The sequence below is a fragment of the Akebia trifoliata genome, chromosome 4 (assembly GCF_017979445.1).
Source record: "Akebia trifoliata isolate Shusen 1 chromosome 4, ASM1797944v1, whole genome shotgun sequence".
In the NCBI taxonomy this organism is placed as follows: Eukaryota; Viridiplantae; Streptophyta; class Magnoliopsida; order Ranunculales; family Lardizabalaceae; genus Akebia; species Akebia trifoliata.
In genome coordinates, this window is record NC_141378.1 from 3699730 (window position 1) to 3713510 (window position 13781).

General features: G+C 35.0%; 2 protein-coding genes across 2 annotated transcripts; one reads left to right on the forward strand and one right to left on the reverse strand.

Annotated features, from left to right (window-relative positions):
- The first annotated feature begins 1964 nt into the window (after positions 1-1964).
- On the forward strand, positions 1965-7538 carry LOC147403038 (Phospholipid/glycerol acyltransferase family protein). The gene is made up of 7 exons (XM_086438485.1): positions 1965-2357; positions 3269-3387; positions 3475-3540; positions 3695-3892; positions 4150-4268; positions 5310-5415; positions 6824-7538. The coding sequence occupies exons 1-7, from the start codon at positions 2138-2140 to the stop codon at positions 7403-7405; spliced, it is 1410 nt and encodes a 469-aa protein (XP_086294611.1). The 5' UTR covers positions 1965-2137; the 3' UTR covers positions 7406-7538.
- Positions 7539-8817: 1279 nt separating this feature from the next.
- Positions 8818-13362, reverse strand: LOC147403039 (uncharacterized protein OsI_027940-like). The gene is made up of 7 exons (XM_086438486.1): positions 13203-13362; positions 10697-10883; positions 10168-10321; positions 10019-10056; positions 9759-9932; positions 9606-9672; positions 8818-9249 (listed from the first exon to the last, which is right to left on the reverse strand). Exons 1-7 carry the CDS (start codon positions 13205-13207, stop codon positions 9158-9160), a joined length of 717 nt encoding a protein of 238 aa, XP_086294612.1. The 5' UTR covers positions 13208-13362; the 3' UTR covers positions 8818-9157.
- Positions 13363-13781: the final 419 nt, after the last annotated feature.

Sequence of the window (13781 nt, forward strand, 5' to 3'; positions counted from 1 at the left end):
CACATGCCACGTGATGGAATCGATGGTCACGTGATGTGAAGTCATCACTTAACTCTTTCTCAATATCTCGGGATCTCTGTCACTAGTTATGCGTTTGAATAGAGTTTCTTGACGACTTTTACTTCTGTAGGGAGCTAGCAAACATTTGGATTAATTTTTATTTTTGTGAGAAGAGATTTTTTGCTCTTTGTTAAGAAGTTTCAAGAACTTACTCTTTCGCAAAGAGATTCTTTGCTCTTGCATGGAGAGGTGTATCCACACAGGACGTAGGATTTTGCAATTTTGAGGTGTTTTCAAGTAGTTTCATCCACATTGAATGGGAGAAAAAATAAAGACATTTGTGAGTTGTAAATATACGGGTTAGAGGTACCAAGTAAATTTAGGATATATATATATATATATATATATATATATATCTATATATATATATATCCTAAATGAGGAAAAGAGAGAGAATGCAGGATATAGAATAATAAATGGGCATGGCTATGATACCATGATAGAATTCTGGATGCTTTAATTGTTATTCCCATTGAATATTTTATAAAATAAAAATAATGTACAAATATTTAAAGAATTATTCTAAGAACTTCGATATAATCTTGAATCTCAAGTCTAATAAAGTAAAGAAATGAAATACCTTAAACAGGCAAGCCGATGATGATTTTTTTTTATAGACGAGCAAGGGGGTTAGTAGGCAGCGTGAAGATGGATTTAATGAGATTTGATCTTAGGTCGTGGGATCAATTCTCCTCACACCTTTACCAACTTAGTTAAGTTGGCACCTTCAATTGATGATGATGACGATGATACATTGAGAGATTTCTTTTTTTTTTTACAAATATTCCCTTAGAGGTCTAATAACTCCAAGGAAAACTTAGTTTATATGAAGTTTGTTACCTACTAAACCTCACTTTATTAAGTTTGTTACCAAGCAAATCCTGGAGTGGGATCCATGTCATAAAATTCAAATTTATGCTATTAATCTATTACTTCATATATCTTAGAGTAGATTCTAACAACATCAATTTGTGACATTTAAAAGCATGATTTGATCTCATAAGGTTATAAAGGACAAAATTTTAAAACCTTTAAAAAATAAAATAAAAAAATTTTATTTTTACCATTGATTTTAATTTAAAATTTAGGAGTATGGAAGCCATCCATTTTCACTACCTAGGATCAAGCTTAAAATGTTTTTCTTTTTATTATGAGTTTTTCCATGAAACTTAGAAGGTTGTGCTATTGGATTACCGATGTAATAATCCCCATGATTGCAACAACCCTTAGTAAGATTTTAAATCTTACCAAGTTTGCCATGGTAGCATAATTCATAAAGTAAGACTTCTTCAAATAATAAACTTATAAAACAAGGGAGTTTTTTTAATAAAATTACAACAAATAGTTCTGCTCGTAAATCTCTCTAATATATTAGTTGAAAGTTCTCTCATACATATTTCTAGTAGTACTTTCAGTATTTTTTTTAGAGAATGCCACGTTGTAAGGAAAAAAAAAAAAAATCAGCCTCTACATTCAATGTCTAGATCAGATCTGGAAAAATAAGAGTTTTTTTCTTATCAAAGGCTTTGAAAATGGAGGATTGGTGAATTTTCAACACTAAATTTCGTTGATGTGGAGGCTGATCAATCTCTTTTTCGCTTTCATTTGAAAAAAATAATCAACGGTCATCGTTGTACTGACACGTCAGTGTGCAGTGTTCAAATAAGTCAGTCTAGCATTATTATCTTTTAGTAACTAATCCTGGCCACGTGTCTTTTTCTTGGCTTATATACCATTGTTTACGCTCTACAATAATCTCACTATAATTTAACAGATAAAGGAATAAAGAATTAAAAACCAACTCTCTGTGCTTCTGTGGGCCCTCCATAGACCATAATATTTACATGCTCACGTGTAGAGCACTAAGACGGAATGCGCGGTACGAACCCCCAATACATTTAAGCGAACATCACGGTTGATACACCATTTCCTGTCCTAGTCTACCTGGGGAAACAGTTTGAGAGATCAAACCCTAATTTCTCTGATTCCCACCAACGAACCCTAAAAGGTTCTGAACATATCTCATCACTGGCTCGGTTTCTTCGATTGGAAGAAATTAAAAGCTCTCGAAGAATCCATGGAGAGGGACTGGATTGATCGAGGAGATCTGTGGAAGAACAAATTTAGATCGCTTCGGTATCGAATCCGAGATCGTTTTCGTGTTGCTGTAGATAAGCATCGGCGTAGAACGATTCTATCAGATGGTTATTCGTCGACGTTTCAGAGATGGCTTCTTCGCCTTCGCAATCTCCCAAGAGATTCCTTAACTCCTGCTACGGCATTCTATCGCAAGAGAAGTAAGACATTGAATTTGTTCTGTTATACTCTTTATGTGAAGTTTTGAATACGTTTTTTTAAAGATTTCTGTGTTGTTTTTCTTGTTTGTGATTTTTTGTTGCTGTTTTTCGTAGTTTATTAGAGATTGTAGTGGCTGTTTTGTTGTTATTAAATTTAATTTATTAGTTTTTTTTTTTAATCTTTTTCTCAATGAACAATTGGAGAGAGAATTGTCTGAAAGAATGGAACTTTACTTGTTCTCAACCGAAAAAAGAAAAAAAAGATTATGACTTGGAAATGGGATTTGTGAAATTTCATATTAGCTTTTTTCTTGGGTGGGTTAAATGGAATTTATTCAAGGTACTCAACATTGTGATGTTTTAGTTGTTATTTCGAGTGTATTATGGTAGTAAAAGCTTCGATCTTCCACGCTTGCTTAATGATGGGTCTGGGTTTTATTTAAGAAGACAAGGGATTAGTTCGAGTGGTCGTCCAATTTTGTGGGATTCTGATTCACATCAAGGAGGCTCAGTGGTTGGGAAGGTGATGGGACATCAAAGCTTAAAAAGTAGATTTTTTGTTTATTTAGTTTTCTATTTTAGGCTTTTTTATGTTTTTTTTTGTGTGGCTTATTTTCATGTTTTATTAGCCCATGGTCTTAATATTCCCTCACCATCCTGCATTAGAAGGGGTTACATATCATTTTCATTATTATATTTCCATAAATCAATGTAACACGAGAAAGAACTTGTACTTCTAAAAGTTTTTACATCCGATTTGTGCCGGACACACATTGGGACATTTATTTTTGTCTTCTTTAAATCTTTAAGTTATAATTATGTCCCATTATGCGTATTTTTAACATGTATCTATTTACGAGGTGGTGTTATATTCAATTTAGTCATAACTCAAGGATTTGTTACAAACGCAGTAAATAAAGATATTGATGCAACGGAGGACTCAATGATTCTCCGCATGCTTCAAGCTGTAGCTGTTCCCGTTATTGGAAATGTTTGTCATGTGTTTATGCATGGGTTTAACCACATCCAGGTATATTGACTTATAATTGGGTGTCGGAGTGCTTTTTCATTTACTTTTTTAAGGTTCGGTGAAGATTAACTTTGCATGTATTCTCAGATATATGGTGGAGAGAAACTACAAAATGCATTATTACGGAGACCGGAAGGCAAACCTCTAGTAACGGTATCATAAAGATTACATGGATTATTTCTTTGTTTTTACATTCGTGTGTCATAGTTCATATACGTTATTTGGGTGCTCGTACAAGTTACACCTTGGCATATGGTCAGGATTCAGGATGGAGTTTTCATTGATTGTTATATGCTATATGGTGCAGGTAAGCAATCATGTGGCATCTGTAGATGATCCATTTATTATTGCTTCTCTCTTGCCACCAGGTGTTCTGTTGGATGCTCACAGCTTGAGATGGACACTTTGTGCAACTGACCGATGTTTTAAAAATCCAGTGACTTCTGCGTTCTTTCAAAGTGTTAAGGTTTTACCAGTTTCTCGTGGCGATGGGATTAATCAAAAGGTATCAAATGTTATATTTATTGGAACAATGTATATTAGGAGTTCATCTTATTTGCAACTTTAAGGTCTAGACATGTTTTCAAGATGTTATTAGTAGAAAAACCAATTGTTGTGAATCTAAAGTTTGAAGATTGGTCATATGTTTCTATTCCTGCTTCTTTTACTGGAATTTATTCTTACTTATGCAAAGTATCTTTAATCATTCTCTTCCCTTATTTATGGTAAATTGATAGCATGTCAATGTCCAACATTCTGCAGGGGATTGATATGGCCCTTTCAAAACTAAACAAAGGTGGGTGGGTTCATATCTTCCCAGAGGGAAGCCGATCTCGGGATGGTGGTAAAACCATGGGGTCTGCTAAGAGAGGAGTTGGAAGGTGAGATTCAATGAAATTATGTTATTTTTTAAGGGAGCTTTTCCTATTCTCTGGTCAATGTAATTTGAAGAACTTTATGGCTTTTATTTCCTCAGTTATTTGGAACATATATTTGTTGCTAGATTAGATTGGGGAGTTTAGACTGTACACTATGGTTTGGAGAAACGTATAGCTGTATCAAACAATCCTCAGAGCATTTTGTGTTAGTTATAAGTTGGTGTTAAAAAAAAATTCAGTTAGAATTTTCTGAAAAGATAAAAAGTTGAAAACAAATAATAAATTATAAAGAACAGAAGAAGAAATAAGCCCCATCATAAATTCATGTGGGTAAACTGAAAACTTAGAAGGGGATAAAGGGCATTAAGGTTCATCATCAGATTGCCTATGATGTAGAAATTTGACATTTTTCTTGTAATATAATCTATTCTATCATTTGTTATAATTAATTAAAACCAAAATTTCTTAAATACAAAATTTAGGAAGGGGCCAATTCATAAGCATTGACCTCTCTCTTGTTTTAATCTGTAAATGTTAGAAAATTGTTCTGCTTTGTCTTTATCTTTTCCCTTTAATATTCATTTTTTCCTGTGATTAATAAAATTCTATTACATTTCCAAATGATAATGCTGCTGCTGACAGTGATGATAATAAGAGTATTATTTATCCTCTCCGTTTTTTGCTTTCTTGCCTCCTAATAATAAGAGGATTGTTTTTCTTCCCCTATTAATAATAGTAAACAATGGTTTTTCTTGCCCTGAGAGAAGTTTAGCTGTTTGCATCTCTCATATTTGTCATTTTGTGATGTAAGATAAGAATCTGTATCCCAAACTCCAGAAGTCAGGGTGCAAAACCAACTCCTTGTACATCCATACCAGGTGTCCCCACCAACTAATGGCCTTTTTATTCCCCTTTGCTGTGTTTTAATGTGACACATGTTATGAATGTATATATGATTGTTTTGCAACCTGACTCCCCTGAATTGAGGAGCCCAATTCATATGATAATATGAGCATGATGTATTTACTACACCTGTTTTTACAGGTTGGTCCTGGATGCCGACAGTATTCCTATAGTCGTCCCCTTTGTGCATTCAGGGATGCAGGAAATAATGCCTATAGGAGCTAAATTCCCGAGAATTGGCAAGATGGTAACTGCTCCTTAGTACCCCTCTTATTCTTTTTTTCTTTTTCTTTTGGTTTTGGGGGTGCGGATGGTTTCAAATTCTTTTCTACTATACTTTTACCCACTTACAGTCTAATTCCTAGTTATTAATAACAACGGATGTTTACGTCAGACAGGAGGATAGGAAGAAGCCATCCTCCCTTACCATACAGTATTCCATGTATTCATGTGGTGGTTTTGGTCCAACATTTGTTATTACAAAAAAGGAACGCATCCAATCTAATAATGATTCCATGTTTGACAAATAAGAGAATAAAAGAATTTTTGAAATGGGGAAGTCAATTTCTCTCTGAGTATTGAGGCAAGTCACATCGAAGATTTGGATAAACAATACAAATCATTTCAAATACTTATAAACACTAATACAAATAACATTGATCTGTCACACCCAGTAGTTCTACTCCAAAATTTGAGCCTATCTAATCAACTGTAACTGATTGGAAGGCTTTCTTCCAGATTAATAGTCTCTGATCATTCACAATGTAAATTAGAAAGGATCACCGATCATCTGGAATTGATTGGGGTAGGATATATGTTGGATGTGATGTTGGCACCATGTATTAGTTTTCCCCATTAATAGAAGACTTCCCATTAATAAATTAAGAATGTGTATTATAGACTCCAGTCCTATCATGCCTGTCTCATGTTATTCACCACCTAGAATTAGTTTTCCACATTGATAGAAGACTTCCCATTAATAAATTAAGAATTTGTATTATTAATCGTTCAGTCCTATTATTCCCGTCTCATGTTATTCAATCACAATCCTTTTTCCTTTTTGTTTTTTAACTCTTGTGACCTGCCCCAGTTAATCGTGAATGGCTGTCATTGCATACATGGGAATACAATGATCAACATTTGTTTATAGATATTTGAAATGATTAGATATTCTTTATCTACTAAATATTTGTATAAGTGTTTATTAGTATTTGAAATGATTTGTATTGTTTATCCAAATCTTTGATGTGACTTGCCTCATACTCGTATAGAAATTGACCTCCCCATTTCAAAAATTCTTTTAGTCTCTTATTTGTCGAACATGGAATCATTATTAGATTGGATGCGTTACTTTTTATGTAATTAACATTGTGAAAGAAATAGTCTTTATTTTCAGTGTGGTAATTGCATACTTGGGTTCAAGCATTTGGTCCATTTAATCTTTTACCATGAAAAGGAGCCATTTCTATTGATTATTGTTTTAGCTGGGGAATCTGTAGGTCATCATCCCTGAAGCCTTATACCAACAATTTGGTTGGCTGAATTAATCAATTTCCCGAGTTTGATTCTGATTCTGTCTAAAGCCTTGTGATAATTCAATTTGCTCATATCTGCTCTCACAACCTCAATCCATGTTCTTTTTGGTCTCTCTTTAGGTAACAATTCTTATTGGCGATCCAATCCAGTTTGATGATTTGCTTCTTGTGGATAATGATCAACACATCTCAAGAGGCGCATTATATGATGCCATATCATCTAGAATCGGACAAAGATTGCATGAGTTGAAAGTCCAAGTCGATAAATTAGCGCTTGAACATTCAGTCCAAGTCCAAAATTACACCTTACGGAACACTGAACGTGCAACTGGCATTTTGCAGCAGGTGGATTGGGAGGCATTTGGCATGGGAAGCTACTTGCTTCCTGAGCCTGAGGATGATTCCTGCTCTTTAAAACAAGTAATCCAAAATCAACCGAAATTGAATCTTGACCAGAAACAGGTACCCACTTCTTCTGATCAATACTTCAGGATGGGTTTCTCTTACGAAGGCGGGATTGTGTCAAGAATCCGTGGTTACATGGACCCAACCGAGTTAATGGGGTTTGCAGCTAAAGGTTTGTTCATGAATAGTAGTAGATCACTTACAGAAAGTCGGCTTACTTTTCGTGAAGTTGGTCCTTTGAAAGTGTGGAAACAGTTCTTTGAAGCTAGCATATTCCATCAATGGAATTGCAACTGATTAGATCACTTGACTAAATCAGGTCGTTCAAGATTTTGTATTTTAAATGGATTTGATTAGCACTTTATTTGTCTTCAAATAGACTGATAGGATGTTCAAATAACCTCATGAATACTTTTGTACATTTAAACGACCCTTGATGATTTTGAATTTAATTAGTTTCCAAATCTGATCAGACCTGCTGGTTGATCAAGTATTTATAACAGTACCTAAACTTTTAGATCGGATCGGACCGGACTTCCAGGTGAAGTGCGAGTGAAGACTGCGTGTTCTCCTGATTACCGACAAAAAAGAAAAAAAATTGAAGGACCCCCTTAAGAAATAAGATCTTTGAATGACCAAAAATGAAATTATTCTTTCAATTTTGAATTCATCCATTCCTTTCTTCAACACTCTGTTTAGATTGAGAGAAGAAAAGAGAGCAACTTTTTCTCCATCAAATCTCTCTCCATTTATAACTGGTTCGTTTCTCCTCTTCTCTCAATCCAAACCAAGTGTAAAAGTCTAGACTTAGTTATTGTACAATTTACAATAACAGGTTCATTTTTGTTTATTTTTTTGGTACATTGTTCACAAGGAACAAAACGCTCATTACTTTCTAGCAAAAAATTAGATGGAAGGGTTTTTCATATTTTCTCACAAGTTTTTTCTCTAGCCACTTGAATTCAAATGACCTTGACAACTTCTCAAATGACCACAATCTGAATCTGCATCTAAAATACATCCATAAGAACGAACTTGGCCAAAACCTTTCCAATACTAACTACTACTTATTTTATCAAAAATTTACTTTAAAACAAAAGTTTTCCCATACCATTAAAAAAATCTGTCCAATACAATCTAATAATAATAAGAAAAATGCAATAAACAAAATCTCAAATCCCATTGAACATTCTAGATTATCAAATTATGCTAAATTGACATTCATATTTCTGATGAAAGACCCAAGTAGACATAATAGGGGTTGTAGTACTAAAGGATGGATAACCTCCTTAGAAGTCCTCGTGTCACATCCCTACCACCCTCTCCAACCATCCAAAGAAATAAAAAAACATTTATTTGAGCATTACACACGCCCTTCCCCCACTACGATGAGGTTTTGATAATATACGCTACTCTATCTAAAACTAAAGGATGTATAACCTCCTTAGAAGTCCTCGTGTCACATCCCTACCACCCTCTTCAACCATCCAAAGAAATAAAAAACATTTATTTGAGCATTACACACGCCCTTCCCCCACCACGATGAGGTTTTGATAATATAGGCTACTCTATCTAAAACCTTGGGGTTTAGATTTGATTTCTGGTTTGTATTAACCAAACATGAAAATTCATCTTCCACGTCGATCCGAGTGAAATACCAATTCTATGGCAACACAACGCAATTTGAAGAAACAATTCTATTCGTCATCTACTCTATTTAAAAATCATTAGCATTTAACAATAAGATTTAAAAAAAAAAAAACTCAGGATCGTAAGAGAGGGCCTGTCACACGCATAACTATTACTTCCAGATAATTAAACACTAATGCCTAATTCCAGATAATCATCCCCTAGTTTAAAAACCAAGTTTTACTGGCTAAAAGCCAGAAATTACCACTCAAAAACGAAAATACCAGGCAAGAGAGCTTCGTTGTGTTGGAATCCATATATGCATCCCACGCGTTCATTGCCGAAAGAAATCTTAACCACATATTTTGCCAACCCAAAGGTTAGTAATTGATTGGAATAATTTCTTCAACTAGACACTCTTCACTTGCTCGGAGCAGTTTCTGTCTTCACATCTGAAGCTTCACCTTCTATCTTCTCAGCTTCTTGTCCTCCCGGCTTTTCCACTTCCTGACCTACAAGGAAGAAAAGAAAGAAAATGGATTCAAGACAGAAACACGTGTGGCTAGGGATGCAATGCAACACTTTCATCTTAAGTTGTGATTTAAAACAAAATAAAAATAAAAAAGTTAGGATATTTGGTTTAATCCGTATGGATATCTTGCCAGACCAAACCACAACTCAATCTACTGATCCTAACCATAATGCAAGCATGCCATACCCTCCAATGTACACAAGTACTTTTCCTACCATTAGAGGTTGGTTCTTAAGACACTTGAAAGAATCATATGACCCAGTGCAGAAACATATACAGTAGTTCAAACACCAATTCAAATTATTCATGAGATGATAAGGCTTCTAGATTTTCTACCATCGTCATCGCTGATGTCATGGTCTTCACCATCTTCCATGTCCATGCCACCCATATCAGCAAATTTCTATGGAGTAAATAATGAAACAATTAGCACATATTTAAGAAACAAACATCCAAAGAAAATAAAACTAATTAGCAGAATATCCATACCGAGAAATCCATGCCGCCCATGTCCATGCCACCCATGCCGGGCATGCCACCCATGCCGGGCATGCCACCCATGCCTGGCATACCACCCATGCCGGGCATACCACCCATGCCGGGAATGCCACCCATTCCGGGCATGCCACCCATGCCAGGCATGCCACCCATGCCACCAAATTTCTAAGAATTAAATAATGAAACAATTAGCACAAATTCAACATACAAAACATTTAAAGAAATAGAATTGATTAGTAGAACATCCATACTGATAAATCCATTCCTTCCAAATCCATCTTAGCAGGACCTAAACAAATTGACAAAGCACATTCAATCAGTTCCAACTAAGAAAATACGTGTATGCTATTAAAGCAAGAAAGTTTAGAGAAGACAAAACATGGTTATCAGAAAAGCAGACCATCGTCTTCATCTTCATCCACCCATTTGTCCCAATCAACTTTCACATAGTGCGGTGTCTTCTGGTCCCCACGCAATAGCTTCTTCCACCATCCTTTTTCTGCTTTCTCAACAACACAGAAAATGCGCCTTACACCCACATTTATTTTGCTTTCCTGGTCCAATAAAAAAAATGCACGAACAGTCGTCGAAGAAAATAAAATTTATGGATGATAGCAATACAAAATACACACCCATCAATCAATGGATCTGGTATCACCCACCCCAAATATTGCACGAATTACATGATCCCAACCATCCAATCAAAGAAATTAATGATTGTTTAACTTGTCTTTCGATCACTCAAAAGAACGCAAATGGATTAGATGGTTGGGAATATTTGAGCATGCTAACATAAATGGAGATCCCAGACATAGGACTGACTAAATGGTCTGTTCATGGTCCTCAGCTTGTGTCACACATGTATGACACAGGCTGAGTTGATTTGCCTCTAACAAGCATCCCACCACTGCTGGGAATTAAGCTCTTACCTCTACATTGACCTTATCATAAAGATCCAACTTCAGCTCAAAAATGTGGTTTTCAGGTCCAGCAGTAGCAGAGAAACTAAACACTCCATCAGGTTCAAGATTGACCTTTGCATTTTTTGCATCAGCCAACAACACTGTGATATAAACATTTTCCTTCCTCTGTGCCCATATCACCTCAGGAAGGCGACTGCAAGATTTGCAGTATTTTTGAAAATATTAGCTCCAAGATCAATATAAAACAGAAAATACAATGTAGCAAGGGGAATCTTAAATATGCTCTGGTACTTTTGAAGGGCCACAGAGACTTGCAACAAGATGTATAGAACAATAAATTATTTGTCTAAGAAAAGGAAATTTGTTTAGCCATCCTTTTTTTATAATATCTTTATTCATTTATTTTGATAGTCCAATCAATACCAAATTCAAGATGCGATAACAAATAAAAGAAAATTTCATCTAACCATATTTAGAGAAGTCCAAAGTAAAATTGCTTATAGATTTTCCAATGATGTTGCCACTCTTGAGAAAAGAGGGCCTACAAGGGCAAGCTCTATATATTGGAAGCTCTCTTTTGCTTCCTCATTTCCCTTTTGCCTTAATAATATACATCATTACTTATCCAAAAAGTAGATGCATTTGCGCTTGAATTATAGCACCAACATCAAAGACTATAGTATCAATCATGGTAAACCTTAATTCCAATTATGGCAGGAACAAGCATGAATGGATGTACCTATTTCTAGTGGTGTTAAAATCATATTCAGATCCAACAGATTTGAGGATTTGACAAACTTCTACCGGAAATTAGTATTCTGTTTGTTAAAACAATGAATGGAAATTTTATGATTCTAAAAAAATGGCCAGCTGTTGGAAGCATTGTTCAATTGTTTCCGAAGTTGGATCATTGCAGCACCCTTAAAAATTACTCATGAACAAACATCCATTTATCGTTTGATCAAGGAATTCATCATCATTATCCATGCCTCATCCCAAAGCACTCATTCTCACCGATTTTGTCATTCATTTGCACTGTACACTGTCCAAGCCATCTCAAAAAAGGATGGTTGAAGTACATATTTTTCAATTCAAAACATCAAATAAAGAAGAAGAACATCACATAAGTACGATACCATCAAGAAGTACTACAAAGTATATAGTTTTTGAATTTAAGAATTTTGGTCTCATGTAATTATGACGAATGATAGAACAATTAGGCTAATTATGGTCACATTTCTACATGATATGCCATCTGATGATGAACCTTAAGAGTCATGTTTAAAAAAATTCCATCCATTTAAGACTGAAAAAAGTTAGAATGCAATTTTGGAGAGTTTCTTCTGTAATTACCAATAAAAGAACAATGCTTCTCAAAACTCCACAAGATGGTTCGTGGCCATGGCCCATGATCCATCTCATAATAATGGACAGTTTTCCCAAGGGACAAGAGTCTGATCATGGACCTTCCACATCAGTGTCTGCAGGTGGATATTTCCATTCCAAGTCGAAACCAATAGGAATACTTCCAACATACATGCTCACCCATTGCATTAGGCATGAAAAAAGGAATACAAAAAAGGTTGTTTTCTATGACCTATCTTAATGAACATCTTTTTGCATCAATGTCCATATCATATCAGGAGGATTTGGAAAACTACAGTATTTACTGAACCTATTTAAATAACACAAATACCTTTCCAAGAACGTGCCAAATATAGAGAGCAAGTAAATAACCTTTTCAACATGGACAAGTATTGCAAGCATTCTTCATGTCAACAGACAAGATGTGGACTTGTTGAGGATTGAAAATTGGGTATTCAAGATTCTTTTTTTTCTTTTTCTTTTTTTTTAATATACTTAAAGGGTTAGTTGTTAACACGGTGAAGTTGGGTTTTCTGGGCTTAGATTCATAGCTCAGTTGGTTTAACACATCGAAAAGCAACTTGGTGGTCATGGGTTCAAGTCCAGCTTACGAATTAAAAAGGAGGTGAAGTTGAGTTCAAGGGCGTTTGAGCCTAAGATGTAGGAATAACACTCCACACATCAAACCAACTTAACTAAGTTGGCACTTCTGGGCGTTTCAGATTCTCATTAAAACCAAACAAACAAATCCGTTGCAGTCTCTAACGACATCCTCACTTAAATCTTCGACATAGTTGCACAATTTGTTTCAAATAATCAAGATTCAAGATTCTAAGACAACAAATCATCAATATTTCTAAACAGAATCAAAATATCGTCATTACATGTACTCATAAGTGAAACAGATAAACCCTAACTGATAAATTTCAGAGCTACAAACACATCAACAAGAGCAAAAAAGAATCGAGTTACATTTTGCTGTCCAAAACAAAAACCAGTTCAGATTTATAGCAGAAAAAGAATAAAAAGTGGATCAAAACACACTTTAATTCGAGATCAAACACATATAAAAGCAAGAACTGACCGATCTCTTTTGCAGAAAACTGCAAATCCAATCTTAAACAAAGAGAAATAAAAGAGAGTTCACCTCATCGTGTCTCGAAGAGAAAAAATGAAACCCTAGAAAGCAAATGAGAATCGTCGGTTTAGAAGCTGAGAGAAGTGAGAGCGACCAAAACTGCTCCAAGATACAGCTGTGGTGTGATATATATAGAGAGAGAGAGAGATATGTAGGTCATGAAAATTCACGAAAATGCCATTTGAGGCTTTGTTTGGTTTGAGCAATAATAATGTTTTTTTTCTGGTGAAACAAGCGAAAGGTCGTTTAGTTTATCCGTCCTAATCAAACGGAACCTTGAGAGAGAGAAGAAAATTCTTCTTAGAATTTCTTGCGACGAAAGTACCCCCGTATTCTGACCTAGGGTTTCAAGTTTCAACACTTTTTAAGTCTTTAACCGTCTGGCGACTAATATAGTAAAAAACTCTACCTATTTACATTTTAACGTGTCCTGAGGACACACGTTAAAGTGCAATAAATACACTTTGAAAATTGAATTTTGTGTCGAAAATACCCTTTAAAAAATCAATTTTTACCAAAATAACCTCGGATTCCCATTTCCAAAGTGTTAACAAAATCCTTACATGTTTACTATATAGTCCCTAAACC